The 16,731-nt window shown below is 39.9% G+C and overlaps 1 protein-coding gene across 4 annotated transcripts in view; it reads right to left on the reverse strand.

Annotated features, from left to right (window-relative positions):
* The window catches only part of CRBN (cereblon), a 34,772-nt gene extending 18,970 nt beyond the window's left edge, over window positions 1–15,802 (reverse strand). Inside the window, exons 1-6 of one of the 4 annotated variants that reach the window (XM_032411810.1) lie at window positions 15,763–15,802; window positions 15,588–15,650; window positions 9,893–10,005; window positions 9,079–9,281; window positions 8,051–8,200; window positions 3,766–3,925 (exon numbers count right to left, since the gene is read on the reverse strand). In XM_032411810.1, the coding sequence (XP_032267701.1) occupies window positions 3,766–3,925; window positions 8,051–8,200; window positions 9,079–9,281; window positions 9,893–10,005; window positions 15,588–15,650; window positions 15,763–15,787 (714 nt within the window). In that variant the 5' untranslated portion in view covers window positions 15,788–15,802. Of the gene's footprint in view, window positions 1–3,765; window positions 3,926–8,050; window positions 8,201–9,078; window positions 9,282–9,892; window positions 10,006–12,775; window positions 12,956–14,180; window positions 14,289–15,587; window positions 15,651–15,762 lie in introns of those variants that run through there. The other 3 variants (XM_032411813.1, XM_032411812.1, XM_032411811.1) reach the window with 3 other exon arrangements.
* Between the last annotated feature and the right edge of the window lie 929 nt (window positions 15,803–16,731).

Consider the following 16,731-nt stretch of genomic DNA (forward strand, 5'->3'; position numbering starts at 1 on the left):
CTAAAGAGCATCCTCCTAAAGAATGAATGGGTCAACCGGGAAATTAAAGAAGAATTAAAAAAATTCATGGAAGGGCGCCTGGGTGGCTCAGATGGTTAAGCGTCTGCCTTCGGCTCAGGTCGTGATCCCAGAGTCCTGGGATCGAGTCCCGCATCGGGCTCCCTGCTCCTTGGGAGCCTGCTTCTCCCTCTGCCTCTCTCTCTCTCTCTCTGTCTCTCTTGAATAAATAAATAAAAAAACTAAAAAAAAAATAAAAATTAAAATTAAAAAAAAAATAAAAAAATTCATGGAAACCAATGAAAATGAAAACACAACTGTTCAAAATCTTTGGGATGCAGCAAAGGCAGTCCTAAGAGGAAAGTAGACAGCAATACAAGCCTTTCTCAAGAAACAAGAAAGGTCTCAAATACACAACCTAACCCTACACCTAAAGAAGCCGGAGAAAGAACAGCAAATAAAGCCTAAACTCAGCAGGAGAAGAGAAATAAGAAAGCTCAGAGCAGAAATCATAGAAACCAAAAGAACAGGAGAACAGATCAACGAAATTAGGAGCTGGTTCTTTGAAAGAATTAATAAGATTGATAAACCCCTGGCCAGACTTATCAAAAAGAAAAGAGAAATGACCCAAATAAATAAAATCATGAATGAAAGAGGAGAGATCACAACCAACACCAAAGAAATACAAACAATTATAACAACATATTATGAGCAACTATATGCCAGCACATTAGATAATCTGGAAGAAATAGATGCACTCTTAGAGATGTATAAACTATCAAAACTGAACCAGGAAGAAATAGAAAACTTGAACAGACCTATAACCACCAAGGAAATTGAAGGAGTATTCAAAAATCTCCCAACAAAAAAAGCCCAGGGCCAGATAGCTTCCCAGGGGAATTCTACCAAACATTTAAAGAAGAATTAATACCTATTCTTCTGAAACTGTTCCCAAAAATAGAAATGGAAGGAAAACTTCCAAACTCGTTTTATGGGGCCATCATTACCTTGATCCCAAAACCAGACAAAAACCCCGTCACAACGGAGAATTACAGACCAATATCCTTGATGAACATGGATGCAAAAATTCTCACCAAAATACTAGCCAATAGGATCCAACAGTACATTAAAAGGATTATTCACCACAACCAAGTGGGATTTATCCCTGGGCTGCAAGGCTGGTTCAACATCTGCAAATCAATCAACGTGATACAATACATTAACAAAAGAAAGAACAAGAATCATATGATCCTCTCAATAGATGCAGGAAAAGCATTTGACAAAGTACACCATCCTTTCTTGATCAAAACTCTTCAGAGTATAGGGATAGAGGGTACATACCTCAATATCCTAAAAGCCATCTATGAAAAACCCACAGCAAGTATCATTCTCAATGGGGAAAAACTGAGAGCTTCCCCCTAAGGTCAGGAACATGGCAGGGATGTCCACTATCAGCACTGCTATTCAACATAGTATTGGAAGTCCTAGCCACAACAATCAGACAACAAAAATAAATAAAAGCAACGAATCAGCAAAGAAGAAGTCAAACTCTCACTCTTTGCAGATGATATGATACTTTATGTGGAAAACCCAAAAGACTCCACCCCAAAACTGCTAGAACTCATATAGGAATTCAGAAAAGTGGCAGGATATAAAATCAATGCACAGAAATCAGTGGCATTCCTATACACCAACAACAAGACAGAAGAAAGAGAAATTAAGGAGTCGATCCCATTTACAATTGCACCCCAAACCATAAGATACCTAGGAATAAATCTAACCAAAGAGGCAAAGGATCTGTACTCAGAAAACTATAAAATACTCATGAAAGAAACTGAGGAAGACACAAAGAAATGGAAAAATGTCCCAAGCTCATGGATTAGAAGAATATTGTGAAGATGTCAATGCTACCTAGAGCAATCTACACATTTAATGCAATCCCTATCAAAATACCATCCACTTTTTTCAAAGAAATGGAACAAATAATCCTAAAATTTGTATGGAACCAGAAAAGACCCCGCATAGCCAGAGGAATGTTGAAAAAGAAAAGCAAAGCTGGCGGCATCACAATTCCGGACTTCCAGCTCTACTACAAAGCTGTCATCATCAAGACAGTATGGTACTGGCACAAAAACAGACACATAGATTAATGGAACAGAATAGAGAGCCCAGAAATGGACCCTCAACTCTATGGTCAACTAATCTTCGACAAAGCAGGAAAGAATGGCCAATGGAAAAAAGGCAGTCTGTTCAACAAATGGTGCTGGGAAAATTGGACAGCCACATGCAGAAGAATGAAACTGGACCATTTCCTTACACCACACACAAAAATAGACTCAAAATGGTTGAAAGACCTCAATGTGAGACAGGAGTCCATCAAAATCCTAAAGGAGAACGCAGGCAGCAACCTCTTCGACCTCAGCCGCAGCAACTTCTTCCTAGAAATATCGCCAAAGGCAAGGGAAGCAAGGGCAAAAATGAACTATTGGGACTTCATCAAGATAAAAAGCTTTTGCATAGCAAAAGAAACAGTCAATAAAACCAAAAGACAACCAACAGAAAGGGAGAAGATATTTGCAAATGACATATCAGATAAAGGGCTAGTATCCAAAATCTATAAAGAACTTATCAAACTCAACTCCCAAAAAACAAATGATCCAATCAAGAAATGGGCAGAAGACATGAACAGACATTTTTCCAAAGACATCCACATGGCCAACAGACACCTGAAAAAGTGCTCAACATCGCTCGGCATCAGGGAAATCCAAATCAAAACCTCAATGAGATACCACCTCACACCAGTCAGAATGGGTAAAATTAACAAGTCAGGAAATGACAGATGTTGGCAGGGAGGTGGAGAAAGGGGAACCCTCCTACACTGTTGGTGGGAATGCAAGCTGGTGCAGCCGCTCTGGAAAACAGTATGGAGTTTCCTCAAAAAGTTGAAAATAGAGCTAACCTACGACCCAGCAATTGTACTACTTGGTATTTACCCCAAAGACAGAAATGTAGTTATACGAAGGGGTACGTGCACCCCGATGTCTATAGCAGCGATGTCCACAATAGCCAAACTATGGAAAGAGCCAAGATGTCCATCGACAGATGAATGGATAAAGAAGATGTGGTATATATATACAATGGAATATTATGCAGCCATCAAAAGGAATGAAATCTTGCCATTTGCAACGACGTGGAATGCACTGGAGGGTATTATGCTGAGCGAAATAAGTCAATCAGAGAAAGACATGTATCATATGACCTCACTGATATGAGGAATTCTTAATCTCAGGAAACAAACTGAGGGTTACTGGAGTGGTGGGGGGTGGGAGGGATGGGGTGGCTGGGTGATAGACATTGGGGAGGGTATGTGCTATGGTGAGCGCTGTGAATTGTGTAAGACTGCTGAATCACAGACCTGTACCTCTGAAACAAATAATACATTATATGTTTAAAAAAAAAAAAAAAAAGAAGATAGTAGGAAGGGAAAAACGAAGGGGGGGAATTGGAGGGGAAGATGAACCATGAGAGACTATGGACTCTGAAAAACAAACTGAGGGTTCTAGAGGGGAGGGGGTGGGAGGATGGGTTAGCCTGTTGATGGGTATTAAAGAGGGCATGTACTGAATGGAGCACTGGGTGTTATACGCAAACAATGAATCATGGAGCACTACATCAAAAACCAAGATTTAATGCATGGCGATTAACATAATAAAAAAAAAGAGAAGAAAAATGTTATTTCCCACCAAAAAAAAAAAATCAGTTTCTCACCTTCTGGTATTTCTGCCACCATTTATATGAATACTGGTCTTCCCATGAGACAGGTTTTGAAGGAAATATCTGGCATTTATTGAGGGATTCTAACTGAACTGCAGACATGGTTGAAGGCAACACACATTCAGGAAGAATTTGCACTTTAGCTTGCTGGATTCTAAAATAAAGAGAACCAAGCATGGTGTTCATTTTTAAAATAAACTAACTCAAACTTTAAGTTTCTAAACATTATGGGCAGTTTTAAATACTAAGATTTTCAGTTTTCTTTTTTAAACACATCCATAAAATACTGTTAAGATGCAAAAATTTTCAGAATATCTATATTTCATAAATCATACCAAAGTTAAAATCAAAGATAACCTAAAGCATGGATTTTCAGTCTCACTGTGAAATGCAAAGGGAGATTTGTACATTTCAGATAAATATAGAGTCTATTAATGAAACAAAATTAAAAAAAATAAATATACAACCATCTACTACTGCTTGATACTTCTAAATTAGTTTCTTAGACATCCTTAAATACCCTACCCTTCCCAGCTCCCCATCTGCTGCCGGGCTCTTACACCTGTCCCTTCTCCTAAGTCTAATCTAACTGGAGGAGTAGATAGAGAAAGGAATAGAAAATCAAGAACCCATTTATGTGGATAGTTAAAATAAGACTACAGAATTACATGTAGCCTATATTTGTATGTGCATTCTTTTTCTCCTTCTCAAACATTTAACTTGAAAATGCAAAGAATCAGGGCGCCTGGGTGGCTCAGTTGGTTAAGCGACTGCCTTCGGCTCAGGTCATGATCCTGGAGTCCCTGGATCGAGTCCCGCATCGGGCTCCCTCTGCTTCTCCCTCTGACCCTCCCCCCTCTCATGTGCTTGCTCTCTCTCATTCTCTCTCTCTCAAATAAATAAAAAATCTTTAAAAAAAAAAAAAAGAAAATGCAAAGAATCAAAATATGCATATTATCTTTTTTTAATCCTAAAAATTACTTAAACTCCCATGAGAGTGAAGTCACCATTTCCAGATTGCTACTGGAAAATATTGTAACTGCAAACATCTTATCAGGAACAAATGCCAATAGGAACACTGTACCTATGAGCTATTTTCTTTTGAAGGAGTACAGCTCTTGAAATGTAGAATGTATTAGTACATTCAAATGCTGGAACAAATCACTGTCAGACGGACAAAATTCAATGTATTAAAGTCTCTGCTTCATTATTAGTTATGTTTAGAAATTCTCAAGTGGTTTTTCATATTAATTACTGCCTTGACCCACAAAAAGTTAGGAATGAAATTTTGATACTTCTATTTATTTATTAAATAAAATTGCTAACTTGGTTAGACTTATTCCACTAACTTCATTTCTTTCCTGGAAGCTCAAATTTATGTATGCATAACTTCTGAAAATGTTAAAAAAACAAATATGTTCAAACTATATTCAAATGTCCTTACATTATTAGAGCTCGTTAAAAACAAAATCTGTTTTCTTCACCTGTCACATGAACACAAATACTTATAATCATATTTTTAGAACAAAAGTGTGTACCTTTCTAAAGAAATGTTTAGAAATCTGTATCTTCTTCAAGGTCATCAGTAACTAAATTATGAATGATGTTTAACTCAACTATCATGTATGATTTTATTGTATTATGATAAAAACATCAATGTTACTGAGAGGTTGGCTTACTGCTCCTTTTACTGATCAGTCCGCAGTACCAGCTGTCTGAACTGCCTTGCAGGACTGAGCAATGCTCTCCGCGGCTTTTGCTAGACATGCCCGGGGCCTGCTGCACACACGGGCTAGTTCTCCCACCTGCTGGGTCCTGTTTTTAACAAAACTTTTGTTTCTTCCCAACCTGTTTATAGCAGTTGTATTGTGATTATAGTTACATAATTTATATAAGTATTATAAAAACCAATGAAATGTGACTTAAATAAAATGGCTTTAATGAATAAAGCTGAGCAATAAAAACTGCTTTCAAATTAGGTTCAGACAGTTCTAATAATTCAGATGATTATTGGTTTCAGTTATGACAGGTAAGAGAACTTGTCCTGTAATTCCAAATAGGGTATTAATCTCTTTTTCTCTACATGCTAAGAAATCCTGTTATTTCTGAAGGGTTCTACGGTGATTCAATGACACACTTCTACTTTTTAATTAACCTTTCAAAAAAACAAAAAAAAACCCTTCCATGTGTTCAGAAAATGCCAAAGAAATAAAGACTCTTAACTTAGAAAAGGTCAGAAGGCAGCACTATAGTTTTTAAATGAAGGGTCATTTATGTAAAAGACAGATGACTATTATCCAGCACTACCTGACTGGAGAAAAGGAAACTGGCTTGAGTTTCAAGGTGCTATGGAGGAGTTCAGGTAGAGTACGAGGAGCACCAGTTTGGAAGTCAGGGGACCTAGAACCAACCAACTATTGCTTACTAGCTGCATCACTGCAGGCAAATCACTTCATCTCTCTAGTATTTAGTTGTCTTATTTGGAAAAAGAAGAAATTGCCCTATATTATCTCCATCTCACCATTTCTACTGAAGGGAGTTACAGCCCAGAGGGGCAAGGCAACCAGAGAAATCTCGCTCCATGGAAGCCTTTTATAGTAAGAAAGACTCACCTCTGTGACAGGTCTTAGCCTTGGGTCTATGGAATAATAAAGAGAACGTGCCTTTGCCAAGTCTTGTCTAACCTGACTATCAGTTTCATGTTTATCTTTACTAGAGTCAAACATAAGTCTTTGACCGGTTTTCAGAGTTAATGGTCTACTGCCATCTTGTGTTGAAAATAGTTTTTCCACAATCAAAAGTCAAGAAAGCCTCAGAAACATACTTTTCTCCCAAGTCATTTTTCTTCTTTGGTTCCTATAATATACTATTCACAAATAATAAAAATTTTATAAGCAGGAGGATAAGAAGCACTTTAAATATGGAACTGTTAGTAAAATCTGCAGTAACAAAACAGCTTGCTAATTATCAGAATGCAGAGCCCTCAGGAGGACACGGTTTCATTCATTCACATGGCATTTATAGTTATTAAGTGTAGAACATATAGAAGTGTTAGTCATTGTCCTCAGGCAGCTCATCTATTGAGGGAGACAGATACACAATCCTGTAATGACAGTACAGTGTGTTAATACCACGAGAGTCTGCATCGTGAATGTTCTGGGGGTACCACTGAGGGCTCTGGCACCTCATCCCTCATTTTTCCATGCTTTCCCTAGCCCCAAAGGGTTGCCTCACCTGTCCATTATACTTCCATATTTTCAGTGATATTTGTGAATGTCCACCATGTGAACAAAACAAGATAAAACTTCTGAAGTTCCATGTGTTCAGAAGATATTATCTGTTCAACACAGAGGTCAGATAACATTTTCAGCTTGGCTATAAAGAGACCAATTCACTAGGACTGGGTGAACTCCAAGAATCTGTATCCTTGTAACATTTCACAGGTGATTCTTGTGCCAGAGTTGAGAACCACTCCTTTAACAGGTAATATGCAATCATGTGGACAAATGCTTATTCTGTTTTGCTTTGTTTTTAAAAGGATGAAGTAAGGTGAACTGGAATTTTTTTTTTTTTTGATGAGGTCAGTGGTACTTAAAAAGCTCGAATCATGAGAGTCATGCCAAAATAACTGTTAAAACAATATACTCAGAGAATTGCCAAACTTTATAAGGTATAGACACAACAAGCATTTATTGATCACTTATTATATAGTTAATACATCTGTGGGTGATGTGAAATTCACACCGGAGATGGGTGCTAACTGCAAATGGTTTCTGCAGCTCGGATGGAGCAGCTGGTAGGTGTAACCGGTGTGGTTTTCAAATATCACAGGAATGCTGCAAACACCACAGCTGTCCTGGCGTGCACACAGACAGCTCCGAAGCTTGTGGCCTCTCCATTCTCAAGAGAGGCCTTCAATCCCAAAGAAGCCCTGTCCCCAAAGACAATGCACTTTGGGTTTATATTATTAATCTCAAACGTGCAGGGGCATGAGAATCACCTGGAAATCATGAAAAGAGATGCTGCAGCCTCACCCAAGGTTAAACCACTCTTTACGGATGGGAGATGAGGATGAAACTCAAGCATCTATAGTTTTAAAACTTCCTAAGTGGTTCTGATGCATAGCCAGGTTGGAAACCACTAGGTTATACCTTCAAAGGAAAGAGAACAACTAACTCAAAGTTACAAAATGTGAAGGGTCAGTACAACAGGAAAAATATAAGAAAACCACCTCATTTAATGATGTACACACAGCTTTAAGATCTATGGTATTTCTTACCCATCTGACTGTGTTCTTAGCTCAAGGACTTTGAACCTTTGTCTTCCAATTGCTTTCACTTTCACTATCTCAATTCCGAAATCCTGTTCTTCTCGATAGGCATATATCTCTGCTGTTGTTCCAAACTGTGCTTCCCTCTCCTGTATATTACTTCCAAGATAAATTTTAAAAGAAAATAACTTTGAACATTTAATTTTTAAATATGCAAAGTTGGCAAAAAAATTTTAAATGTGCAAAGTGGCAAAGCAATATACACAATAAAAAAAAATTACAGCAGTTAGCCCTTATTGCAAAGCTATTATCATTTTATTTTGAAATCACATGGGGAATGCAGATATAGAAGGCTTCAGAATGACAGAGCAAAAAAGAAAAAAAAGAATTACAATTACAGCACTTTAGGAAAATAATAGATCTCTAGTCACTGAAAATGATCTAGGACTGATAAGGGTTTAAACTCTCATTTTCCAAATGAGACATTCTTTTACTTCAGTAGACCATCAATTCTGCTGCTTAATACTAGCAGCATTGTACTGGGGTGGGAAATCCCTGTATTCATCTCCTGCCTCTACCACTGATTTCCTTCAGTTGCCACAGGATACCTGAAATACCAGTTTGCCACTGGTCTATATTCAACTTATGAATTCTGAGAGACAGACAAAAGAACAAGCTACTCCTTTGTAAAAATAATCCTTTACATTAAAATGTAAAAGCCCTCTTTCTCTTTAAATAAGGACAGTGCTTGAAAATAAGATCCTAGAAATTTTTATTAGACGTTAATGACGAAAAAAATTTCAAATACCAGAAAGTTTAATTGTGTGTGACAGTAAATGTCTGATCTCGATGGTAATGAGAACAATAAAAATACTCTAACTTGCACTTTCAATCTTTCATCAAAATTTCTTACCTCACATCCTTATCCAGTCTCCTGTGCATGCAAAATAACAGTCAGGTTTGGCTTTAACACTGACCTCTGCTGTGACTCTGCTGTGAGAGAGAATGTGTTAAGCAAATTCATTCTAATATTTTACCTGTATGCAAGAACTGCAAAGGTTCTGTCTTTCTGAATTAAATTCCGCACCATACTGACTTCCTGAGGACGAAAAAGCTGAAGAGGTAAGGTCTGCCCAGGAATCAGGATCATCATCACCTGGGGCAGAACTGGAATAACCTGACAGCTGTCGTCGTCATGCAAAGTCCTGCCATGAAATTCTTCCATATCAGCGCCCAGATACTATTTAAGAACACACAGATACACTGTCATTTTAGATACATAATAAAAATACAAACTCAAAAGCCTAAAGAGCAAATCAGATTAAAAGAAATATAAACAGATGATACAAATATTTATTTAAGTAATAAAGTAGGTGTATCAGCCTCCCACATGAAAATCTAATTCTGATTCTTAGGAGTGGAAGTTCTATTATTTGTGAAGAATGTCTCACAAATTCAAGAGCATTTTCTAGTTCAAAATATTTTTCTTTGGCTAAGATAAGAAACATCTCTATGTTCACATATCACAAGTGACGACCATAAGATGTCAGCATGTTAACTAACACCCTGGTACCAAGTACTGAGGAGAGTAAGAAGTACTTTAGTAGCTCCATTATTAGTAGAAACATACAGAGGGTCACAGTTCTTCAAAGAATTATTCCAGGATATAGTATTGAACTGCTTGAAAATTAGAGTTAAGAATGTGTATCTACTGGCAAATAGCCCATGTCCTCATCCACAATTCCTACTGTGAGGTAATATCCAATAAGGCCAACCTCGGTCTTATTGTAAGGAACCTCCATCTACTGTTATATGTGTGTATCTATTAAGATCTGTTACTACATTACATACTGTATGTGACGTTGGCAGACTGGTGTCAAAATTTATGACGTTTGGTTTTTTGGCTTCTTTGCTATCCTGGTCTTCAACTTCCATTTCAATTTCATCTTCTTCCTCACTCTCTGCTGTAAAAGTAGAAGATTATGAGAAAAAAAATGGATGCAAGAAAATGTCAAAGTGATGTTTCCCTTCGAATGCATAATTCCTTCACGAGGATTCTGAGCCCATGAGAAGAGAGCTTCTTCTAAACGCAACTCGCATGTGGTGATTTCTACATCCTGTGAAGAGGCAGCCAGAGGGCTGGGGTCTATGCCGGGTTCTGCCACTAACCACTTTTTTTTTTTTTTTTGCAGAATAGTTGAAGATTTACATAAAGATTGCAAAGATAGTACAGAGATTTCCTTTTCCTGTAGATCTCCCCTCCACTTTCCCCTATAGCTAACATCTATTAGTATGGTACATCTGTCTAAGCAATCAATGTTGGCACATTACTATTAACTAAACTCCACATTTTACTTGTATTTTCTTATTTTCATCTACTATCCTTTTTCTGTTTCAGGATCCCATCCAGGCTAGCACACAACATTTAGTTGTCATATCTCCTTAGCCTCCTTGGGGCTGGTTTCTCAAACTTTCCTTGTTTTTGATGGCCTTGACAGTTGTGAGGAGTACTAGTTAGGCATTTTGTAGAGTGTCCCTCAATTAGAATTTGATATATTTCTCATGATTACACTGACGTTATGTACTTTGGGGAGAAGACCACAAGGGGTTAAGGGCTGTGTTCATCACATCATATCAAGGGTGCATACTATCAATATGACTTATCACTGCTGATGTTGACCATAATCACCCGCCTGAGGTATTCTTTGAAAGGTTTCTCTACTGTAAAGTTACTCTTTTCCGCCTTTCCACATTGTACTATCTGGAAGCCAATTACGCAGCACAACACACACTTAAGAGGTGAGGGATTATGTTCCCTTCTCCTTGAAGAGGAAGTATCTACATAAATTACTTAAATTCTTCAGTGTGTGAGATTTGTTTCTTCTCTCTTGCCAGTAGTAACTAACTTAGGGACCTTAGACAACTCATTTCACCTGATTATGCCTTAATTTCCACATCTGAAAAATGACAGGCAGGAACAAGACAATCTCTAAGTTTCTTTCAAACTCTTAACTTTAAAGAGTTCTTACAGAAGATAGGAAGGAGGGAGGAAGGGAGGGAGGGAAGGAAGGAAGGAAGGCAGGCAGGAAGGCCCTTTAATTAAAATAGAAAAAGTTAACATTATTACCCAGCAAAAACATTTTCATAGCAGGGACATCACTTCCTTGGCTGTCACTATACTATTAAAAAATGAAATGTCTGTAATCATTTTCCTTCCAAATTTGCTTTGGAATTTTAAATTTAAAAACAAAGTTCACATGGAACATAAAACATATTTTAAAGCTAATGTCTTAGAAAACTTCCCTCACACACAGTTTTTAAATTATGAAAACTAAGCTGATCTACTTTAAAACCTTGATGTTATTAATAATAGAAAAAGCTATACCAAATAGATGCTATTCTACTAAATGGGAGTCTGTCCTGTTAACGCCTGCTGTGGGTAAAATTCCAACCCTAGATCAGCAGTTCGCAACCAGAGGTGATTTTGCCCCTCAAGGGGTATTTGGAAATGTCTGGAAATATATGGTTGTCACAACTAGGAGAGCCCTACTGGCATCTAGTGGGCAGAGGCCAGAGATGCTGCTAAACATCCTACAAGGATGCATCCTGCAGGATAGTCCCCCACAACAAAGAATTTTCCAGCCCCTCAAAATCAAAAGTGTTGAGGTTAAGAAATCCTGGCCTAGACAAACTGAATCTCATTTTTGACTTCATATTTCATGTACTTTTAAATGCCCCAAATACACTTCTAAACAGATAAAATGTAATTACAAAATTGTCATTTTATTTTGTGTATGTCACTATTTAAATCAAGTTACCTCCAGCTAGGTTCCTGACAAGAAAAAAACAAATGTTTTTCAATATAGTAGTTGCCTTGGACTTTTTATTAATTCTCAGGAATTCCTAGATATGGGGATTGGTCAAAAAGTAACATAATTATTTCAACTTATATTTGAATGGTCAGTGGTCTAACACTTCATACATATTTTTGCTAAAAACAGAGAAGTTTCACCAAAAGTAAAAACAACAAAAAATCTCAACCAATTTCCTTATATACAGTAGCCTTTCTCATAAATATGGCCAAAACCCACTTTCCTCTACTTGGTTGTTTACTAATGTTTCCTTTGGCCAAGGATCTTAATTACTGAACTATTTCCTTATCACTTAAAGAGTATTTCTCTTCAAAACAACTCATACTACATGGGTTTATGGATGATCCAATGTTTCTTTACAAATAAAACTCATATGATTTAGAAAAGCTTTATTATTATATTACAACCTCTCTGGGCCTTCTCACTCCTGATTCTTTCTTTTTTTTTTTTTTCTTTTTTAAAGATTTATTTATTTGAGAGAGAAAGAGCGCATGCGAGCGGGGGGAGGGGGAAAGAGGGAGAGAATCTTCAAGCAGATTCCTCGCTGAGTGTGCAGCTGACTGATGCAGGGGCTCGATTCCAGGACCCTGAGATCATGACCCAAGCAGAAATCAAGAGTCGGTTGCTTAACCAATTGAGCCATCCAGACACCCCCTCACTCCTGATTCTTTTCAACAAAACACACACTGTGTTCAGAACTACCAGGGTGAAGTCTGATGACTCATCCCATGCAGAAGCACCACATGAATGCCAACAGAACATCAGTAACCTCCCTGAAACACTGGATTTGGCATGTTCAGAGTGGGGCTGATGTCTCTGAAATAAACAGCTCAGCTCTTCAGTCAAAGGCTGACACACTTACCTTTATGTCAATTCAGCTAGGTTGGCTTCAGGAACAACCACCGACTCTGACTCTGGTTTATTTTTACATAAAAGGTCCCTTCTATATGGTGGGCATGCATTCAGTCTTCTCCTCCTTCAAGCCATACAACTCCCAGGGGACAAATTAATCCTTCAAGAAAAGCTTTCCTTGGGCAACTCCCTGTAACCCACAATTGTTTCTTGGCAACCCACAGAAAAAAGCCCCAACCCACTGGCAAGAGACGCAAGCTCCCCAACAAATTAGACTCAACCTACCTCCTAGGCCTTCTCTTCCACAACCCCATCCTAAGTGTATGCTTTTGGATGTCTCCAGATCCATTTCACAATGCTTTACCTCAATCTCTCTTAAGGACAATAATAGCATTAATTTATCAGGTCCTAAATCAACTACCTTTTGCTTCATAGAGATTATAAACCTTCTCAAGTACCAGACTGTGTATCATATCTCTTTTCAAGTCCACAGTAAGTGTGCCACCTAACTGGCACACAGTGAAGGAACTCAGCTAACAGCCCGTTTGTCTGATAACCTCTTGAAAAGCATCACTTCTATAGTCTTCCATGACAATTCTGTACAATTAATTCATGCATTTTCTTCTGCCCAGGATTCTAATATAAAGCCAAGGTCTAAATTTTCGTGAAATATAAAGGAAAAAAAGAAAACTGAATTCAACATCACATTCCTAAGTCTCTCTCATCAAGCATATTCTACTACCTGCTTGAGCTACATGCCTTAAGAAAAACATACCAATACTGCCTTGGCAGTGAAGTGGTTAAGGGACATTGGCTATGCTGACAGAAAGACTAGAATTGAAGTTCCAGCTCTGCAACTGTGTCACCTTGGGCAAGTCACTGAACTAATCCGCTAATTCATTTCTCACCTACCAAATCGGGATCAGAAAAGTTATGTGGGGAGGATTAAACAGAGAAATGCATGCAAACCACTTACTGCAGGGCCCCTGACATGATAAGTGCTTAATACTTGTTAGCTGTCACTCTTATTAAACGGAAGAAGTCCAGAAAAGTAACGGCTGCTAACCTGTCCGGGTCCCCCATACCCCCTCCCTCCTTCGCCCTCAGTTTTAAGCCGTTTCCTTGGAGCCAAGTTCTGGACACACAATGGACGGAGAGGGAAGGGTCTCTGCCCTTGGATGCAGACCCCTCCCCGATCCAAAACCCTCGCTCTAAGCTTGGGGCGACCCGGCAGGAGAGAGATGCGCCGGGATTCGGTTGCTGGCCGGAAGCCTGACGTGCGGCCGCTTCCCCGGGGGCCCCGGCAGGCCTCAGTGCCCCCCGCCCGTCTCCCTAGCCCTGCCGCGCCGCTCAGGGCTCGAGCCTCGCCTCGCCTCGCCCCGTCCCGCCGCCGGGGACCGGCCCCGGGAGGTTACCAGGGAGGAGCGGCAGGTGGTTGCCCATGTTGTGCGCAGCGTCCTGCGGGTCTCTCTCGCCGGCCATGTCTGTTTACCCGCAGAGGAGGCTGGGACAGGGCGGCGCCCGGGCAGCCCGGGGAGAGTCCGCACCGCGCCGCTGCAGCCGCGCACCGGGGCCACAGCGCCCTCTGGCGGCCCCCGGGCCCACAGCGCGTGGCCGGAAACGGTGCGGCAGGAAGGCGGACGCACCGCGGGGGCTGAAAGCTGTCCCGGTCGCTCGTGACTTCCCGCCCGCCGCGGTCCTTGCGGAGCCCTCGCCTGGTTCCCGCCCCTGGCGTGACGTTTCACCTGTGGGGAAACTGAGGCTCGGGTCCTTGTCTCCACCTCGCGCTGAACGAAGGGGGCAGGGAGCAAATAGAAACCTGCTTATAGGGCATTAACTCCAACTCTTTAAATACAAAGCATGCGTAAGAAGACTGGGAAAATGCATGAGTTATTCCGAGGACAGGGAGTTTATAGCTGATACTCTTTTCAACAAATTTCAGTAGTTTCCATATGTGTTCCAAAATTAACCTGTATTAATCAGAAGCAAATGCTTGAAATGATGATTACACAGAATAGAAAAAGGCCTGTGATTCACTGGTAAGTAAGATTGTCTGAATATAAAATAGCCGACTCATTATGACTTCAACTAAGTAAAAATTGGTTATTATATGGCAAAAGAGAAAGTAAGCTATGCAACAACGAACATAATTATGTTACAGTAGTGGGGCTGTGACTGGTAAGATTCTTGTTTTGGAGAATAGACAAAAATTTTTGTAGTGTCTTTTCACCATCATTTCTTCTGCCGCGGAGGAGAGCTGAAAATCTCGACATGGTGGGAAGGGGAGGGGCTACGAGGAACCAGCGGCATTGCCCTGCAGAAAACAATAATAAATCTGAGATTTAAAAAGATGTTCAGAAAATGTGCCTCACTGAAAAGTTAAAAACTAAGAGCTCCTAATGAGTGATACTAAGGAATCCACTCTGTGTCATCCTGCCTTCTGTCACCAAATCACTTTGTGGCCTTTGTAGAGTCATTTATGGCCTCTGTTTACCCATTTGCAAAATGAGATGTTCTAGTTAAAAATGTCTGCAATGACAGTATCACCTTTTACATTTGGGTTAATGGCAATTACACAGAATACATTATTGTGATGGTTAGTGGAGTTAAGATGATCACTCTAGTCAATTACAGGGTGAGTCTATGCCAGAATGACAGAAAAGAAAATGCAGGATAGAATGATGACGGAATGGGTGGGGCGTGGGTGTCAGAGAGAGTGGACCGGGGGAGAGGATGAAAGCAAGTGTACAGATGTACATGTTTGATGCTGTAGCATTATCAACCTCACTATGATTTATAGAATTTCAATAAACTGCGCTTACCTGCACAAGACGTTTCCTCTACGCGAGGAGGCCCTGACCTGCCCCCTGGGTCAACCAAAAACCCTGTGGACAAGAAAGGACAGCTGTAAGTCTGGTGGGGTCAGCAGATGTGGCTGGAAAAGCATTAGCTCATTCTGTCTTCTTTTGTGCCCTGCTCCCGGGTCATCGATGCTACCATCTGCGGATCTTTTACTCCCCATTCTCCTCCTTTTTCTCCCGACCGGTCCCATTCACCATCTGCTCCCTCCTTCATTTCGTCTTTCCAGAGTCTACCCAGTCATCCAAAGCTACATCTTTCAGTAGGGATGATAACAAATGATTACTGAACAAAAACATCTATGCAAGCAGGTTTCTTGGATTAAGCCTTGGTTGTTAAAACCAAAAAGGGAAACATGATCATTCACCACTTATTTTTAATTCAGTAACTTTATCCTGAAACAAAGTATCATACTGAGTCCCTCACATTTCTTCTTGTTTGCATGGAACGTGTTCATTGATCAGGAGCTCTGCAAACCAGAGGGGAAGGAAATATAAGTTCATAGATGGTTGCCTTGTAGCTCAAGAATTGACTTTAATAGGACATAATTAAGGCTGGTATTAGATGAGAGAAAATGAGAATGAAAAAGCCCACTGCTGTTTCAATTTCTGGCTTCTGCACTTTATTAGCAGCCAGGGATACACACACTGGGAAGAGAAATTTCTGACTTCCTTCCTTTCTTCCTTCCTTCCTTTTTTGTATTATAGCTCTCTAGTTTTTTAATGTGTTGCAGAATGTTGCTACCTTGGTTGAAGCAGTCAATTATCTTTTGCCTAGAGTACTGCAATAGCCTCAGTATTGGTCTCTGGCCTTCCACCCTTGTCCTCTACAGCTGGTTCTTAATGAAGCAGCCAGAATGATCCCAGGAAAGCACAAGTCAGATCATGTAACTCCCCTGCCTAGAACCCTTCCTTCACTCCCCATCACAGTGTAAGCCAATTCTTAACAGTGGCCTTATAATGCACAGTGGGCTTTTAGATCCTGCTATGGCTCCCCTTTGCTACTCTCTCCACGCTCTCACTACTTTCCATCAATCCTGGCCTTCATGTTTCACAACCGAGTAGGGGCCACTCCCACCCCAAGTCTTTGCACTGGCTGTTCCATTTG

The sequence above is a fragment of the Phoca vitulina genome, unplaced genomic scaffold (assembly GCF_004348235.1).
Source record: "Phoca vitulina isolate PV1807 unplaced genomic scaffold, GSC_HSeal_1.0 scaffold13, whole genome shotgun sequence".
In the NCBI taxonomy this organism is placed as follows: domain Eukaryota; kingdom Metazoa; phylum Chordata; class Mammalia; order Carnivora; family Phocidae; genus Phoca; species Phoca vitulina.